The sequence below is a fragment of the Macrobrachium nipponense genome, chromosome 25 (genome assembly GCF_015104395.2).
Source record: "Macrobrachium nipponense isolate FS-2020 chromosome 25, ASM1510439v2, whole genome shotgun sequence".
In the NCBI taxonomy this organism is placed as follows: domain Eukaryota; kingdom Metazoa; phylum Arthropoda; class Malacostraca; order Decapoda; family Palaemonidae; genus Macrobrachium; species Macrobrachium nipponense.
The window spans coordinates 73,805,689-73,820,615 of record NC_087214.1 but is presented as its reverse complement, the minus strand read 5'-3'; the positions used below and the strand labels follow the sequence as shown (position 1 = coordinate 73,820,615).

Here is a 14,927-nt window from a genome sequence, read left to right as displayed (position 1 = left end):
CAAGGTTTTTTTCATGTACATTTATTTTGATTAATTCTAGTCATTTCTCTCTTTCTGCTGACATGAGTCTCTCTCCTCCGTCTATCGTTAAATCCGCCTCTTCAGTCTACTTGGCTTTCTACCAATATATGTATCTTTTATGTATCTGCTGTCTGTCACATAAGCTATACAGTACCTACTCGCTAACAACCTACCTTTGTCTGTCTGTATACAATGATCTATACACTTATACGTCTGCCTGTCTGTCTCCTAGCGTCAACGGAAAGATTGCTATAGATACAGTCGAGATTTCATTAAAGTACATGAATCTAATCTAAGAATAATCGAAGAAGATGAAGAAGAAGAAGGAGGAGGAGGAGGAGGAGGAGGAGGAGGAGGAACGTCCTGTAGCAGACATTTCGAAAAAGTGAACGGAAACGTGGTGGTGGGCAGGGTCTTAAACGCCAGGCGTAAGCGTAGACGCCACTGCCAGGACTCAGGAACCGAGACTTTTTTTCTCCGCGCGAAGACACTTTCACAGTTTCGGGCGTCTGGTGCGAAAGGAGAGCCCTAGCTGGCATTTGAACCACACTCAAAACATTATTTTTTTTTTCTCTCCATATATATCTTTAGTTGTCTGACAAAACACAAACTGGAACATTTTTTTTTTCCATTCTTAAGGGTCATCGGGGGACTGAGAGTAAACAAACAGGTATTGATACAGGTATTGCAATATCCACTCGACTAGGAATTTGTGTTTGTTATTTTATTATTATTAATTATTATTATCAATAGTATTATTGCTAACGAAGTATTTCATAACACAGCAAAACCTCCATATCTACGTTCAACGTGGTCTCTGAAACAACCGTATTGCTACAGGGAAAGTTTTTTTTCGTCTTTTTGTTTAATAATGTTTCTGTCTGCACAGCACGTCGCGGGAACCTTTCGTCTTTTGTTTTGAGCTACTGCAGTCTGTGGTACTCCTTCCCCTCGAACCTCTTTTTCAGCGCCTTGATTTTGCTCTCCCCCTTGGTCGTCTTGCCTCGCTTGTCGTTCCCCCCGCCCTTCCCGTCGGCCGCCGCGTCCTTCCTCCGCACCCCCTTGCCCTCGGAGTCCTTCCTCGAGGACGAGCCGGACTTGTTGTTCGAGTCCGAGGACTTGGACGGGGCGGAGGAGTTCTTGGTCGAGGACGAGGAGGAGGAGTTCTTCTTGGCAGGGGACGGCCCTCCGTGGCGGGAGGAGGAAGTCATGGAGGCCCTGAGAGACGCACTGCCGCTCCTAACCGAAGACCCGCTCTTGGCCGAGGCGCTACTTCGCACGGAGCTGACGCTCCCGTGCGAGACGTTGCTCCGGAGGGAGACGGCCGAGGAGGAAGACTCTCTCCGGCCCATCGTGGCTCCGCCGCTGTGGGACTTCCTATCGGTGTAGGAGGTTCCTGCCCTCGAGCCGCTTCCCGACGACGTCGAAGGGGACCTGGGAAGGACCCGCGCTTGTGGAGGAACGACGCGGGAAGAGGAGGACGTTCTGTTGTTGGTCCCTCTGGGTATTCCGGCGGTTGTAGGACTAGTGACGGCGGCGACCGTTATGTGTGACCTGGCTTGGGAGGGCGCTGGGGACATTGAGGAGGGGGAGGGGGAGGATGAGGTTCCCCTGGGGCTCCGAGTTCTCTGCTGCTGGGGGAGGACTCCATGGTGGTGGTGTTCGATTTGGCTTACGAGCTTTTGCGCACATCTGTTCGAGAAGACGAAGCCGAGGTCAGTGGCGTTCGGACAAGTCGTTATCATCATCAACATCATCAGCCTAAATGAACTATGTTAAATCTGACATTCTCTTTCAATAACTACAACAAATCTGGGATTTTCTCAAGACAGAAACAAAAGCAAATCACATATCATTACTCTAATGATGAGAGAAGTTAATTTGCTTAGCTTGATCTAAACCATAATTGCAATAGATATGTTACCAACATGTTCTCCACACAAAAGTGACATCAAAGTTCTTGAGTCTATGAAAATCTGCTAAAGATATATTATGACAAGACTGATCTAATTCATAAACAACCTAATTAAGACTGAATCATTATTAGCTTCTGGATATTACATAATAACTGACTGAGGACGAATTTCTTAGTTTATTGAATAATCGTGTAGAAGGGATTAAAAAAGGTGCATATTTTTTTGGTTAAGAGTGATATATAAATGCTGCGGTGGTACTGAGAGAACAGCTATAATAATAAAATAATAATAATAATAATAATATTAATAAATCAATTTCATAATGGAAAATTAAAGCATTGTAAATGATTAAAAACATGATAATAATACAAAGAACAGCAATAACAACAAAATCAATAATAATAATAATAATAATAATAATAATAATAATAATAATAATAATAATATTGTCAAATTGGAAAAATACTTAAGCGATAATTATCGTAACTTCATGAAAGTATATATAAATCATGAAAACAACACTGAATCATATTCATATATAATTAATAATTAAATAACGGAGGGTGTGTGTTTCATGAAGCCTTCTTCATAAGGGTTTTTGATCCGGAAGGGTTGAGAGAATTACCCCTCCCCCCACACTAAAAGAATATATATATATATATTAAAACATTTAAAAAATTTTGCAGTTAAGAGTGAAAAAAAGGAATGTTTGAAATCGCCAGTTACGGGGGAAAAAATAATGAGGGGAAAATTGTCATTTCGATTTGGAATTTGTCAAAATGTTTCGTCCAGTAACTCACCGTCACCCTTCCGACTCAAGGCTTCTTTTGAACGTTACATGCTGTGAAGTGAACGATAAATTTTCCATTTCTTTAAAAAAAAAAAACCATATAGAGAGGGGCTTCTTGGGTGGGTATTGCGAGGTGGTTGTTGGGGGGTAGGGGGGTGTGTTCTTCACGGGGTAGGCGAGGGTAGCTGTTTAATGGAGGGGGGCGGGGGAGAGGGGTGGATGGGGTGTTATATTTAGTCATGGGAGGGAAAGGGGAGTTGCAAAGAGAATCAGCTTTTCTTAATCTAGACTTGAACGGATAGATTAGTATAGATCAGGACACATCCTTTGTTTGTGTATGTATGTATGTTGATGTGTGTGTGTATGTATGTTAGTGAGCGTGTATGTGTATGCATAGCTATGCACATAGAATTACCCACTCACAGTTAAATGAGAGATATGCTTCCTATGGTCACCAGGAAGCATCGTACACATGGCAACCACCAGATAGATTGGTGTGAATAAATTGTATGTGTATGACACTCCTTGCGACAATAGAAATATGAGCTTATCTCTCACATTTCAGTGTATATATATATAATATATATATATAATAATGTATATGTAATTATATATATTTAATATATATATATATAGATATATATATATATATTATATATATATATATGCAAAGATATACACACATAGACGCAGAGTCTAAATGCAAATCTTGTGTCAAGGTGTCCATGTTCTCTATGTATTTAAGAGAGGAGAGAATATATATTTTTTCATGCTCATGCCATGGCTTTGGAGGAACCAAGAGGAGGAGAAGGAAGAGGAAGAGGAGTAGGAAGAGGAAGAGGAAGAAATTAAGAGGCAGAGGACACAGGAGGACAGGAATCTTCTGCAGCTTCTCACCATTTCTCTCTGAGGGGGAGCTGATGCAAAGGCTCGTGCCTACTATTACTACTATGAATCCAAGTTTTCAGTTCCCTTTGGTTTTCTCTCGGTTTCTTGATCTGTTTTTCGTTAATCTTGACTAAAACAACTTCTAGGTAGTGGCTAAGGTATGTTAGGATGAATTGATACCATATTCCTACTCATCTTTTGTAATTTAGAGCTAATTACTGCACGATTTTTGCCTGTAAAATGTGCTAGAAAGATCTACTGGCTTGTAAAATGTTTTTAGACTTGAAAATCACCATGAATAGAAATATATGGCGTAAAAAAGGAAAAAAAATTAGTGACTGAGAAAAAATCTCATAATGTGAGACAACTTGCCAAGCCATCTTCAGTTTTGTTTTATTTTTTATTTATCTATTTATTTATTTTATTTATACGGTATTCATTACCATATTTTAAAGGTAAAATGTCTGCTGTTCAAACCCACCCCCATCTCAAGTGATGATCCCAGTGCGATAAAAAAAAAAAAAAAATCTGACCCATATTAACATATAAAAGACTCCATGGTGTTTCGCAAAACCTCCATAAATATCTGAAAATATAATTTATGGATACAACATTACTTGCTAAAGCTGCAGAATTTTCCTGTGACGTCATCCACAGACTTGTAAATAATTGTGACACGAAGAGAAATTGAAAATATTTTTTTCTCTCATAATGTCTCTGTCATATAAACACACTAGCTACATCTTTGAAAGGGGGGCGGGTAGGGGAGGGGGTTAATAAGCTTGGAGAAAGCTCTGCGGTCAATTGCTTTGAGAGAGAGAGAGAGAGAGAGAGAGAGAGAGAGAGAGAGAGAGGGCGAATAGTAAACAGGAGGAAAGCTGGTTTGTACTGAGAAAGAAACTAGGCATTTAAAAATGTAGATGCAGAAGAGAGAGAGAGAGAGAGAGAGAGAGAGAGAGAGAGAGAGAGAGAGAGAGAGAGAGAGAGAAACACTTAAAAAATGTAATGTGCATTAATATGTACCTACACAAATGTGATTCACAACAATCATGAGCCAATGTCTTCAGCGCACACAAGCAACCTTGGAACTCTTAGACACTTGGGTAAGGCTTCTTAGATAAATTTGATCATGTAGGTTGTATAAAATATACAGTATATATATAATATTCTATGGCATTAGTAAAAACACACGCACATGCATACACACACAGTTGCACACACATATTTGTATACTCCAGTGCCCACTGGTCACAACAGACGCTGACTTGCTTCTGTGGGGAAACTCCTGTAAACATTTGTTCTCTGGCAAAGTTACAAGCATGCAAATATCCACTGTCGATAAATCTAACTATCTTTATTCTAGTTATATGGCAATCTGAAGAATTATCGCCTCTGACAAAGCAGGTGTAAATTTCAAGTTAGGTGTCCCTGTAGGTTTGTTCCATATGAATACAGTAGGCTCATCTTCTGACTAATAATAATTGTAATAATAAAAGCAATGTAAGGCGAAGTTTAAGAATCTGGAATTGAAAATCTTTTAATCTAAGGCACCTACCAGCACTGCACAAACACACAAACACATATTCTCTTCAATTTTCTCCAATTCTTGAGGTAACCTACTGATGAAATTACCAGTGTTTGTACCTATTCAGTACCCAGCACACTGTTATATCCAGTTCTCAGTTTTTTTTTTATGATTTCGTCATCCACATTTTCTGGCAGTTTCAGTTTAGCGAGTTCTGGAGCTCTTGATATTCTGGTCTTTTGCAAGGTGGTGTCCCCCTTGGACTATGAGAATCACCTATTTGCGTACCAACTTGCAAAAGGTCACTGCTAGACTTACAAAAATGGTCTCTACATGAAGATCTACTTCTCTATACTGCTATTAAAAAAAATCACCCAAATTATATAAAGGTACCCCATTTTACAAAATTGAAGTTATGAGGTAATTCTACCCAGCTTACAAGAAAGAACTGCTCTTTACACAAATATACTTCCTTACGAAAACTGGACAAGTTACCCAGAACTCTGTTCTGTCCAAATTGCCCTAACTGTCAAACACTTTCCATTGGTAGGTAGCTAATGCAGGTACAAATCTACATGTAACTGCAAAAAATTTAGAGCGTAAGAACAGCAATATGGAAAATAATGAAGCGTAAAAGTTTCTTTGAAAATGTGCTGGCAAAAACATGACATTACAGAGAACTTCAGAACAACACAGTGTACTGGCTTTGTGTGTCTCTCAGAGATAAAAAAAAAAAAATTGACATTCAAGCATGCAAATATGTAAAATGACTGCAGCCAATCTGCCACTTGGGAAGCACTGATGCTGTGACGCAATTTTTGGAAGATTGTCCAAGACAGTAAACCACTTCTCATCCATCACCTGCCATATTTATTTGGACTGGAACCTTACCCAACTGTATAAGAGCTAAGGCATTATGGTTATGATAGCAATGAAAGTTTTTTTTTTTTTACATAATTGATAGTGAAGAGGTTATCTTTCGAACACTGAACACTGATGAATTGCCCTCCTCCAACCAAGCAATCACTTAACTCTTTGGTAGTTTAGATTTCTCTCTCCAAACCCAAGATGGTGGTGTATTACGCTTTGCTGCAGTTACCCCTTTCACTCTCCCCCCGAGAAACATCCATTTTCTCTTACAAAGCTCTGCGTATAATAATAATAGGCCACAGGGAGAGGTTAATGATCAAAAAACAGTGTGCAAACTATATAGGTGTGTTTTCATTTTATACTGAAAATGCTTTGATATTCCTGTATATATTTAAGAGATCATTCAAATCTTTTACATAGCTATATATAAATGACTTCTAAAAGGTAAGCCTAGCCTGTTTTGAAGACTATATATGGTTTAAAAAAAATAAGCTTTGGAAACAAAATCTTATGCAAAAAATACTGAGTGTAACTGAGTAAATACATTATGAAAATGCTTGGCCTTATGAGTATTTCTTTATCATGACCACCTTACATGTTATTATTTTGGGGGATAAAATCAGCCTTCAATTTTATACATGGCTCTATTTGGAGTGAATCAAGATTCCAAATGGGTAGGGGGCAGACGACGCTGCGCCGGACGCTTTACCTTATTCTAGTAGAGGACGACTTCTCCTTCTCGAACTCCTTGTCCGAAATGAATTCCGTGTATTCCTTGATGGTGGGAAGCCTTCCTAGGGACTCCTGCCAGGAAGAGAAAGGTTAGGAATTAACTCGTCGAGGGAGGCGCTCACGTTCGTGTTTGAATAAGATTGTTAAAGTAAATAATGACATAAATGTTTATTCTTTCTAGTAACTAACAGCAGAAATATTTACAAAATAGTTTTCATACATTTTAACATGTGCTATGTGATAGTATGTAAAAGTTGTAATTGTTACGTCATATTCTGCTCCTTACATTTGCTGTCAAAGATTGCGTGTGTGCTGCATATTTTGGGGGACTACTGTATATGTATATATATATATATATATATATATATATATATATATATATATATATATATACTACATATATTAGGACAGCTTTACAATAAATGCAAGAAAACTTGGCTAGCATCATACATTACAAGCAACTTCTTCACTCCATAGAACAAAAGGAAGCATAAAATTGCTCACAATACAGCTGTGCACTTCCATACATTACTGATAAGAAAGAAACTGTGAAACCATGAAACTGTGAAACTGTGAAGCCACCGTCACTCGGGTGACAGCCCAAGTAGCAACGGTCCGCTCGATGGATCACCTGAGGAGCGACTTTGTTCTCCCTTATGTGGACCCTGGGTGGACGGGATACGGGCGCGGGTCTGCAGGGGATCTCCCGGTACTCGTCGATGTGGATCTGGGGAAGACCTTTGATCAGCGGCTCTTTGCTCCGCGCTCCGCTCTTGCTCGAGACCTGTCGGGAGGTGAGGAGGAGTGATGAGTGGTTGGGGGAGACGTGTTTGGAGGGAGAAGCCCTCTGCTGCTAACATTACTGTGGTTAGGTAGTAACAATACTGATGCCACAGATGGCTCTTACCACTACTGGTGTTTCTAGTTACCATTGCCATTAAAGTTGAGGTTAGATAGATCTGCAGCAACCAGAAATGCATACAAGTTGAGGCTAAGTCAACTTAGAGGACAATGCGCTAGAGTTGGTATAACACATTGAGGCTAAACTAAACTAGAGGATATGCAATGAATTTACAGAATACAGTCAAACCACTGTTCAAAGGCCTCTTTAGCCAATCTCGACTAGTCTTTGAAGTTGTTTGCACTTCCAAGTACCGACCAGACCCAACATAAATGACATGAATCTGGAGCAAGCTAAAAGTGGAATTTATTGAGATGTCGCATCTATTGTATTGTGGTACTGAAGGTGATATTATAAACAAACAGAAGCTTTTAAGTGAATCTGTAAACAGGAGAGTGACTAGTTTGGTGTGGAAATTGAATTCAGAAAAGAAGACACAAATGAGACGTGATGTGACCAGTGGTTGCGGACAACAACTTCATCAACCGGCGACTGTGAAAAGAGGCAGCAAATGCAGGTGAAGTAATGAGTTAGTCTGCAGATATAAAACAAACCTTTTTGCCCTGAAGCCGTTTGTTACCGCTGACGCTGTTACAGCCGCCCGTCGGGATCTGCCTGCTGAACTTCCCACGTATCCCTGTGCTGTAGTAGGACCCTCCGCTGTTGCTGCTCGCGCTGCTCACGTTGGAGATCCCTGGTTTGGAGGAGGAGATCCTCATTAGACAAAGTTCTCAGAACAACCTTTTAGATCTGAGAGAATTGGAAGTGGAGGTTCCTGAGAATAACTGGAGGAGAGACGCAGCATCAACAGGGGAACGTGAATATGGAGAGGTCTTGTGCAAGCAGTCGTGGGTTACCAAGAGGCCCGAGAGCCACCGGAGGGAGCTTGCTTCCTTTTAGTTGAGTTGAATATAGAATTCAGGCCAAAGAACAAGCACTGGGACCTGTGAGGTCATTCAGCGCTGAAATGGAAATGGACAGTTAAAGGTTTGAAAGGTGTAACAGGAGGAAAACCTCAAAGCAGTTGCACTACGAATCAAGTATTAGGAGAGGGTGGAAAGTAAAAGGAAGAAAGAATATGGAAGGAGGTACAGTAAAAGGAACGAAAGTGGTTGCACGCTGCAAAGAACCTTAAGTAATGCCTACAGCGCACCACATGAGGTCCACTGATGGCACTACCCTCCTACAGGGGAGCATCCTTTTTGTGCTGGGGGTGGGGTGGTTGAAATTATAGTTTATTAACATCAATGCATAAAGGGAAGATGATAAATAAATGTGTTGAATTTGGAGAGGAAAGCATATGGGGTAGACCCTCTGGTTATTCTAGTAATTTATCAGGACTTCCTAATGTCTTCTCGGTTTTAAGCTGAACAATACAAAAGCCTCAATAGAAAAGTTATACGAGAAACAATATGGGAAGTATCTTAATAATGAGCTAGCTGGCAACTTTCTCTCTAGTGGAGGCAGCTTGCCAAATGGTAGTCGAACAATTTTGCATACTCCTCGAAAGCATTCACAAGTGAGCCATTAAATTATCATTAATTGCTATCAACTAAATATTATTCATTGTCTCATTATACCGATCCATTGTTGAAGTTACTAACTTATTTTAATGAATTATTTCATCGTATTGAATCATTGCCTAAGGAAATACCTATGAAACTTATACCTGAATTAAGGTAATTTATATCCCCTACGATGTCAATTAATCAATACTAGGTATGCATTTGTCACAAAGAAATCCAATTGACAAGGATGAATCATTGTTACGTCGCTTCCGAGTCATCGGGAATGACTGAGAGTCATTACTGCAAGCACTGTCGTGGGACACAACTGAGACACATCACTAAAATTGTAATGTAGTCATGAGAGAAACTGGCTGCTTTGAAACAATGATTTTATTGAATAATATTAATTTGACTTGTTAAGAAAGGGTCTTGGTTAATAATAATAATAATAATAATAATAATAATAATAATAATAATAATAATAATAATAATAATAATAATAATAATGTCAGAAGTAACCTCTTATGAGACTTATACCTGCTAGCTCGGCATGTTTGAGACAGAATAGAACCAATGGCCCAGGGGACTATAAGAACTGTAATGGTTTAGAAGTTGAAGAGTGAAAGGCGGTGAGAGAGGATACTGTGGAGGGGAGGTGGGCAGACCAACATGGTTTGGATAGAACTGAACCAGTTGCCATGGAAAATGAGAGAAAAGGCTTTAACTATAGATACTGGGGTGTGTTGTAAGCTAAGAGGCTATCAGTAGTCTTTATCGAAGGGACGCACAATAAAATAAAACCTTTTTGAATTGCAACAGTCAAAAGATGCTTCCCCCTAGGTCTATACTCTGTTTTTTTCCATCTGTCCATCAGCCTGTGGTGGTCGCGCATGGTAACACTGCATCCCGGGTTTTAAATAGTTACGCTATGTGTAAGTTTTAGGTAAATAAAAGGATATCTGGGTATACATTTGCAACTGAAAAGTGTTTTAATAATTTACTGTATGCGAATTACACCGTTAATATTCGAAATAGGATATTGTTTAAAGCCCTGGACGCATTGATACCATGCGCAAACACCACAGGCGGATGTACAGATTGAAAAAAAACAAGAGTATAGTTTGTTAAGTCCGTTGGAGACTGTGCACCAGTGATTCAAACAGTGTTTATTGTTTTGTCGTCTACAGTCAGTACAGTAACTAACATACCATAAGATCCCGAGGAATAGTATGCATTAAAATTTTCCTAGCCTTCAATTATAAATTTTTTTTAAAAGCATTCAAAAGATTTTTTTAATACTCGAAAGATGATTTTCTTAAACATTCAAAAGATGCTTACCCATAGGCACACTCTGTTTCGTCCATTGAAGACCATGCAACTGATTTAAAAAAGTATTTGTGGTGTTGTTGTAAGTAAAGTCAGTACGGTAACTAATATGCCATATGACCCCTAGAGAAAAAATCCTGAAGCCCTCATCTGGTCTTTCTTCAACATTTCAAAAGCCATCATCTATGCTTTTTCTAAACATTCAAAAGATGCTCACCCCTAAGCTCAGTCTGGCTGTGGAAAAGTGAAAGAGTGATTCAAAAGTGTCCGTTACCGGATTGCTTACATTCGATACCTTACCTGATATGCCGGAAGATCCCGACCCGAAGGAATAGAGGGATATGGAGGTAGGCATGCACCTGCTCGAAGCCGCCATGGCCGCCGCCGCCGTCATGGAGTACTGAGACACGGACGTTGGGAAGGGGACGTCCCGAGCCTGACGGAGCCTCAGGATTTTGGCGCGGCAGACGACGCACCTCAGCGGCAGCAGGCGCTGGCTGACCGCCACCTGAATGAAAGACCGGGCGTTAAGTGACAGCTGTCAAAAAAGGTAAACTAAGGGGGCTCGACAAGGTTTGTTTTGATTATATTTTGGATTGATTTGAAATAAATGAAGAGTTTGTTTTTCATACTGTTTTGAAGGGAATTGAAACGATAGGTAAATAAAAGTCTCTGTTTTGATTTTTTTAGGATGATTTGAAATGTGAAGATAATTTGTTTATGAATTAACAGAAGTATTTCATTTCATGCTGTTTTGGAGGTTTGGAGGTAATTGGTTTGAGGATAATGTGAAATGAGTGAACATAATTTGTTTATAAATTAAAAGAAGGGTTTCTTTTCACGCTGTTTTGGAGGCAATGGAAACGAAAGGTAAATGAAAGGCTCTGTTTTGATTAATTTGAAGTTTAAATATAAAAGTAGTGAAAATAATTTGTTTAAAAATTATCGAAAGGGTTCGTTTTTATTATTTTTGAGGATAACTGAAGAAAAGGTAAACAAAAGTTAATTTTTTTGTAATTTATAATTTAAAAATATAATTAAAGGGTTCGCATTTCATAGCATTTTGGGGGATAATTTAGAAAAATATAAATAAAAAGGCTTTCATTTTTTATTTTGGAGGATAAAAAAAAAGAGCTTCTTTAGTATTCTGGGCTATAATTGAACAAATGTAAATAAAAAGGTTTTCTTTTTTATTCTGGAGGATAATAAAAAAAGTCAACGAAAACTTTTTTATATTTTTTATTTTGGAGGAAAACTGAATAAAGGATTTGTTTTTTCATAGTATTTTTGAGGATTATTCCGAAAAGGGTAAACAAAAGGCTTTGTATTGATTACATGGAGAATGATTTAGAAAAAAGTAAACAAAATGGTTAGTTTTATTATTTTCAAGGATAATTGTCTTCAGTATGCACTCTTACATGTATATATATATAGGGTAAGGTGGGGCTAAACGGCACAAGATGGTAATATGGACCCCAGCCGTTTCTTGGTTTCTTGGCGCTACCAACTCATGGGATGTGTATGTACTAAATCTTTGGTTCCTCAGTCAGCTGTAACATAAGTGCTAGTTGAAAGCCATGTTTTGTTTATGTGCAAAATCCCCCTGAAATTTTCACCACCTCCTGATCTACTGGTAAGGGTCGGATAAAATCGTGTTAGTAGGAACACCGTGACTTATAATTTAATGCAACAATGCACAAGTCTTTAATATTATCCTGTGAATAAGGCTGGCTAGAGAAAACTACACTTCCAGTTCCTGTAGTCTGGCGAGGTTGTTGTCAACATATTTATTGCCATGGGGGCAAAACGGCACATTTGTGCCTGGGGTAAAATGGCACAGTACTCCATTTTACCCTAAGGTGGTCTGCTTTACCCTCAGATACGATACAGGCAAATATTTTACATTTATATTAATTATTATAGTCAAAATAGCCTCTGCGGTTTATTATATCCTATAATGTTCTTTAAAACTGTCTGTTTTCTTACAGAGGCTTCCAATATTATTTTTTTCTGCTTTGAGTTATGCTTTCCCTTTGCTGGTTCTAATTAGAGCCAGCACCCTAATTTCTTATTTCATTTATTTATTTGTTCAGTTAGATTTCTAGCCACAAATATCAACAAAATGTATTAATTTGTAAGTAAATACAGTACTTGCTACTCAAACTTTATTGATGATATATTCAGGAGCTCCTATGATTTGATGAAGTTAGATTCCTAATGATACCCCAGTAGCTATAGGCCTACTCCTCATGAGAAGCAAGTTCCTAAAGACCCAGACCCACCCGCTGCTAGCGCTTCTGGTTATATTTCTCCATTTGAAATAAGTCCTCCTCCTAAAGCAGGTCGCGTTATTGCAAAGCGTAAAGTAAGAAAGGAAAAATTAAGTGAGAAGGATAAAAAGAAAACAAAAAATGCCATTAGCAGCTAAACATAAGAGTGGTAAAGTACATCAGAAAATAAAGAAGGTTTCAGGTTGTGTCTTAATGCATCAACTGTCACTCAACATGAATCAAGGGAGTCCGAGGATGATGACGAGACATTCTGTTTATACTACAGTGAAAAATACAGTAAGAGAGAGAGGAGGTGATTGTAAATACTGGGCTCATGACGGATGTGCAGGTGTAGATGAAGATGATTATGAATTCAGCTGCAAATTTTGTACATAGGTTTATATTTAGTTAGGCATTAATTTTTGTTGATAATAAGCTACCATTTCTTTGGACATATAAAAGGACAATATGTTTTATATTTTATATGAACAATAATCACTTGCCATGCAAGGCAACGTCACTTATGACTGTTAAGTAGAATGATAAGAGATTATTATTTTTAGTTATATTTAGCCAAAGACCAATTACTTTCTAGAGTTATGAGAACTTAACAATTTTAAGTTGTGTGCTGAATATTTATTTCATTTTTGTATTTAGTACATTAACTGGTACTCTATGTGAAAACACAGACTGAGATGTGTTAACAAGTGTTTATTCATGAGGGGCCATTTTGCCCTAACCAGTGCACATAATGGCCCACCAGGGTCTATTTTCTTTTGTCAATTTTCTTGGGTAAAGTATGAAAAAATATATCTATCAAAGAGAGTTTATTTTGTTTATTGATGAACAAAGATGAGAACAAAAATAACAGTCTTTAGATATATTGGACTCAAACCTTAAGCGTGCCGTTTTACCCCACCTTCCCCTATATATATACATATATATATATATATATATATATATATATATATATATATATATATATATATATATATATATATATATATATATATATATATATATATATATATATATATATATATATATATATATAAAGTTATATGCCACGAAGGGAAAATAAACAATGGAGTTTCCGCGAGATCTTTCGATGTTCAAGCGTTTGAACGTCGAAAGATCTTGCTGGTACCCCGTTGTTTATTTTCCCTTCGTGGCATATAACCTTATTTATGGATTTATCACGTTCCTAACTTTTCGTGATTCAGTTATACACACACACACACACACACACACACACACACATATATATATATATATATATATATATTATATATATATATATATATATATATATACGGGGTGTCCATAAAGTCCCAGTACCATTATAAGTATTTATAGCTCAGAATGGTACTGGGACTTTATGGACACCCTGTATACACACACACACACACACTATAGCATCTTATCCACGCCAACCACTAAATAGGAAGACCACGTCGAAATGAAGAGACCGACCTCGCGTTTAATTAGAAATTATGCGACACCAAGATGAAACTGGTCGTCTCATCATATTTTATGGCAGCGGAGGCTTAATCAGTGACGTAGGTAGATGACGTCACTGTTGTGCGTGGGTTGGGGGGGGGGGGGGGGGTCGGTGTAGGACTTTTTGGAGCATGCCAATGCAAAGGATTTGTCTTTCCATTACCGAGAAATATAACATCAGGGATGGTTACATCATTTGTTTTTCCTGGGATAGTAATAAACGTATTATGTATGTGTATATATACTATATATATAAATGATCTGTTCATATATATATATATATATATATATATTATATATATTTGTGTGTGTACGTATATCTACATAATATATATATATATATATATATATATATATATATATAATATAAAAATGTTTATTTAGTTATATATTTATATGTAATGTATATATATATTATATATATATATATATATATATATATATATATATACTATTGTTAACAAATAAGCCAAAGAAATGTTGACCCCGATAAAAAAAAAATCTAAATAAAAAACCAAGAAAAAAACGCCCGCGGTATAAACGTACCCCCACTCCCCCCCTCCAACCCCCCCCCCCAACAATATAAAAATTACATAAATAGAACGACCTTTTTCCAGAGAAACAAAAAACGAAATAAACGTAGGGGGTTTCTATGGGAACCCTGCCCGCTCGAATGGGTC

At 37.8% G+C, this 14,927-nt stretch overlaps 2 protein-coding genes across 3 annotated transcripts in view; one reads left to right on the top strand and one right to left on the bottom strand.

Annotated features, from left to right (window-relative positions):
- Positions 1-357: 357 nt before the first annotated feature.
- The window catches only part of LOC135199534 (probable serine/threonine-protein kinase dyrk2), a 42,392-nt gene continuing 27,822 nt past the window's right edge, over positions 358-14,927 (bottom strand). Inside the window, exons 4-9 of one of the 2 annotated variants that reach the window (XM_064227675.1) lie at positions 10,778-10,985; positions 8,198-8,337; positions 7,374-7,526; positions 6,720-6,814; positions 6,173-6,286; positions 1,574-1,713 (exon numbers count right to left, since the gene is read on the bottom strand). In XM_064227675.1, coding sequence (XP_064083745.1) covers positions 6,277-6,286; positions 6,720-6,814; positions 7,374-7,526; positions 8,198-8,337; positions 10,778-10,985 — 606 coding nt within the window. In that variant the 3' untranslated portion in view covers positions 1,574-1,713; positions 6,173-6,276. Of the gene's footprint in view, positions 1,714-6,172; positions 6,287-6,719; positions 6,815-7,373; positions 7,527-8,197; positions 8,338-10,777; positions 10,986-14,927 lie in introns of both variants that reach the window. The other variant, XM_064227674.1, reaches the window with a different exon arrangement.
- The window catches only part of LOC135199532 (glycerophosphocholine phosphodiesterase GPCPD1-like), a 157,750-nt gene continuing 153,711 nt past the window's right edge, over positions 10,889-14,927 (top strand). The window contains exon 1 of the mRNA XM_064227664.1: positions 10,889-11,027. The gene's annotated coding sequence lies outside the window, so the exon portion shown is untranslated. The remainder of the gene's footprint in view (positions 11,028-14,927) is intronic.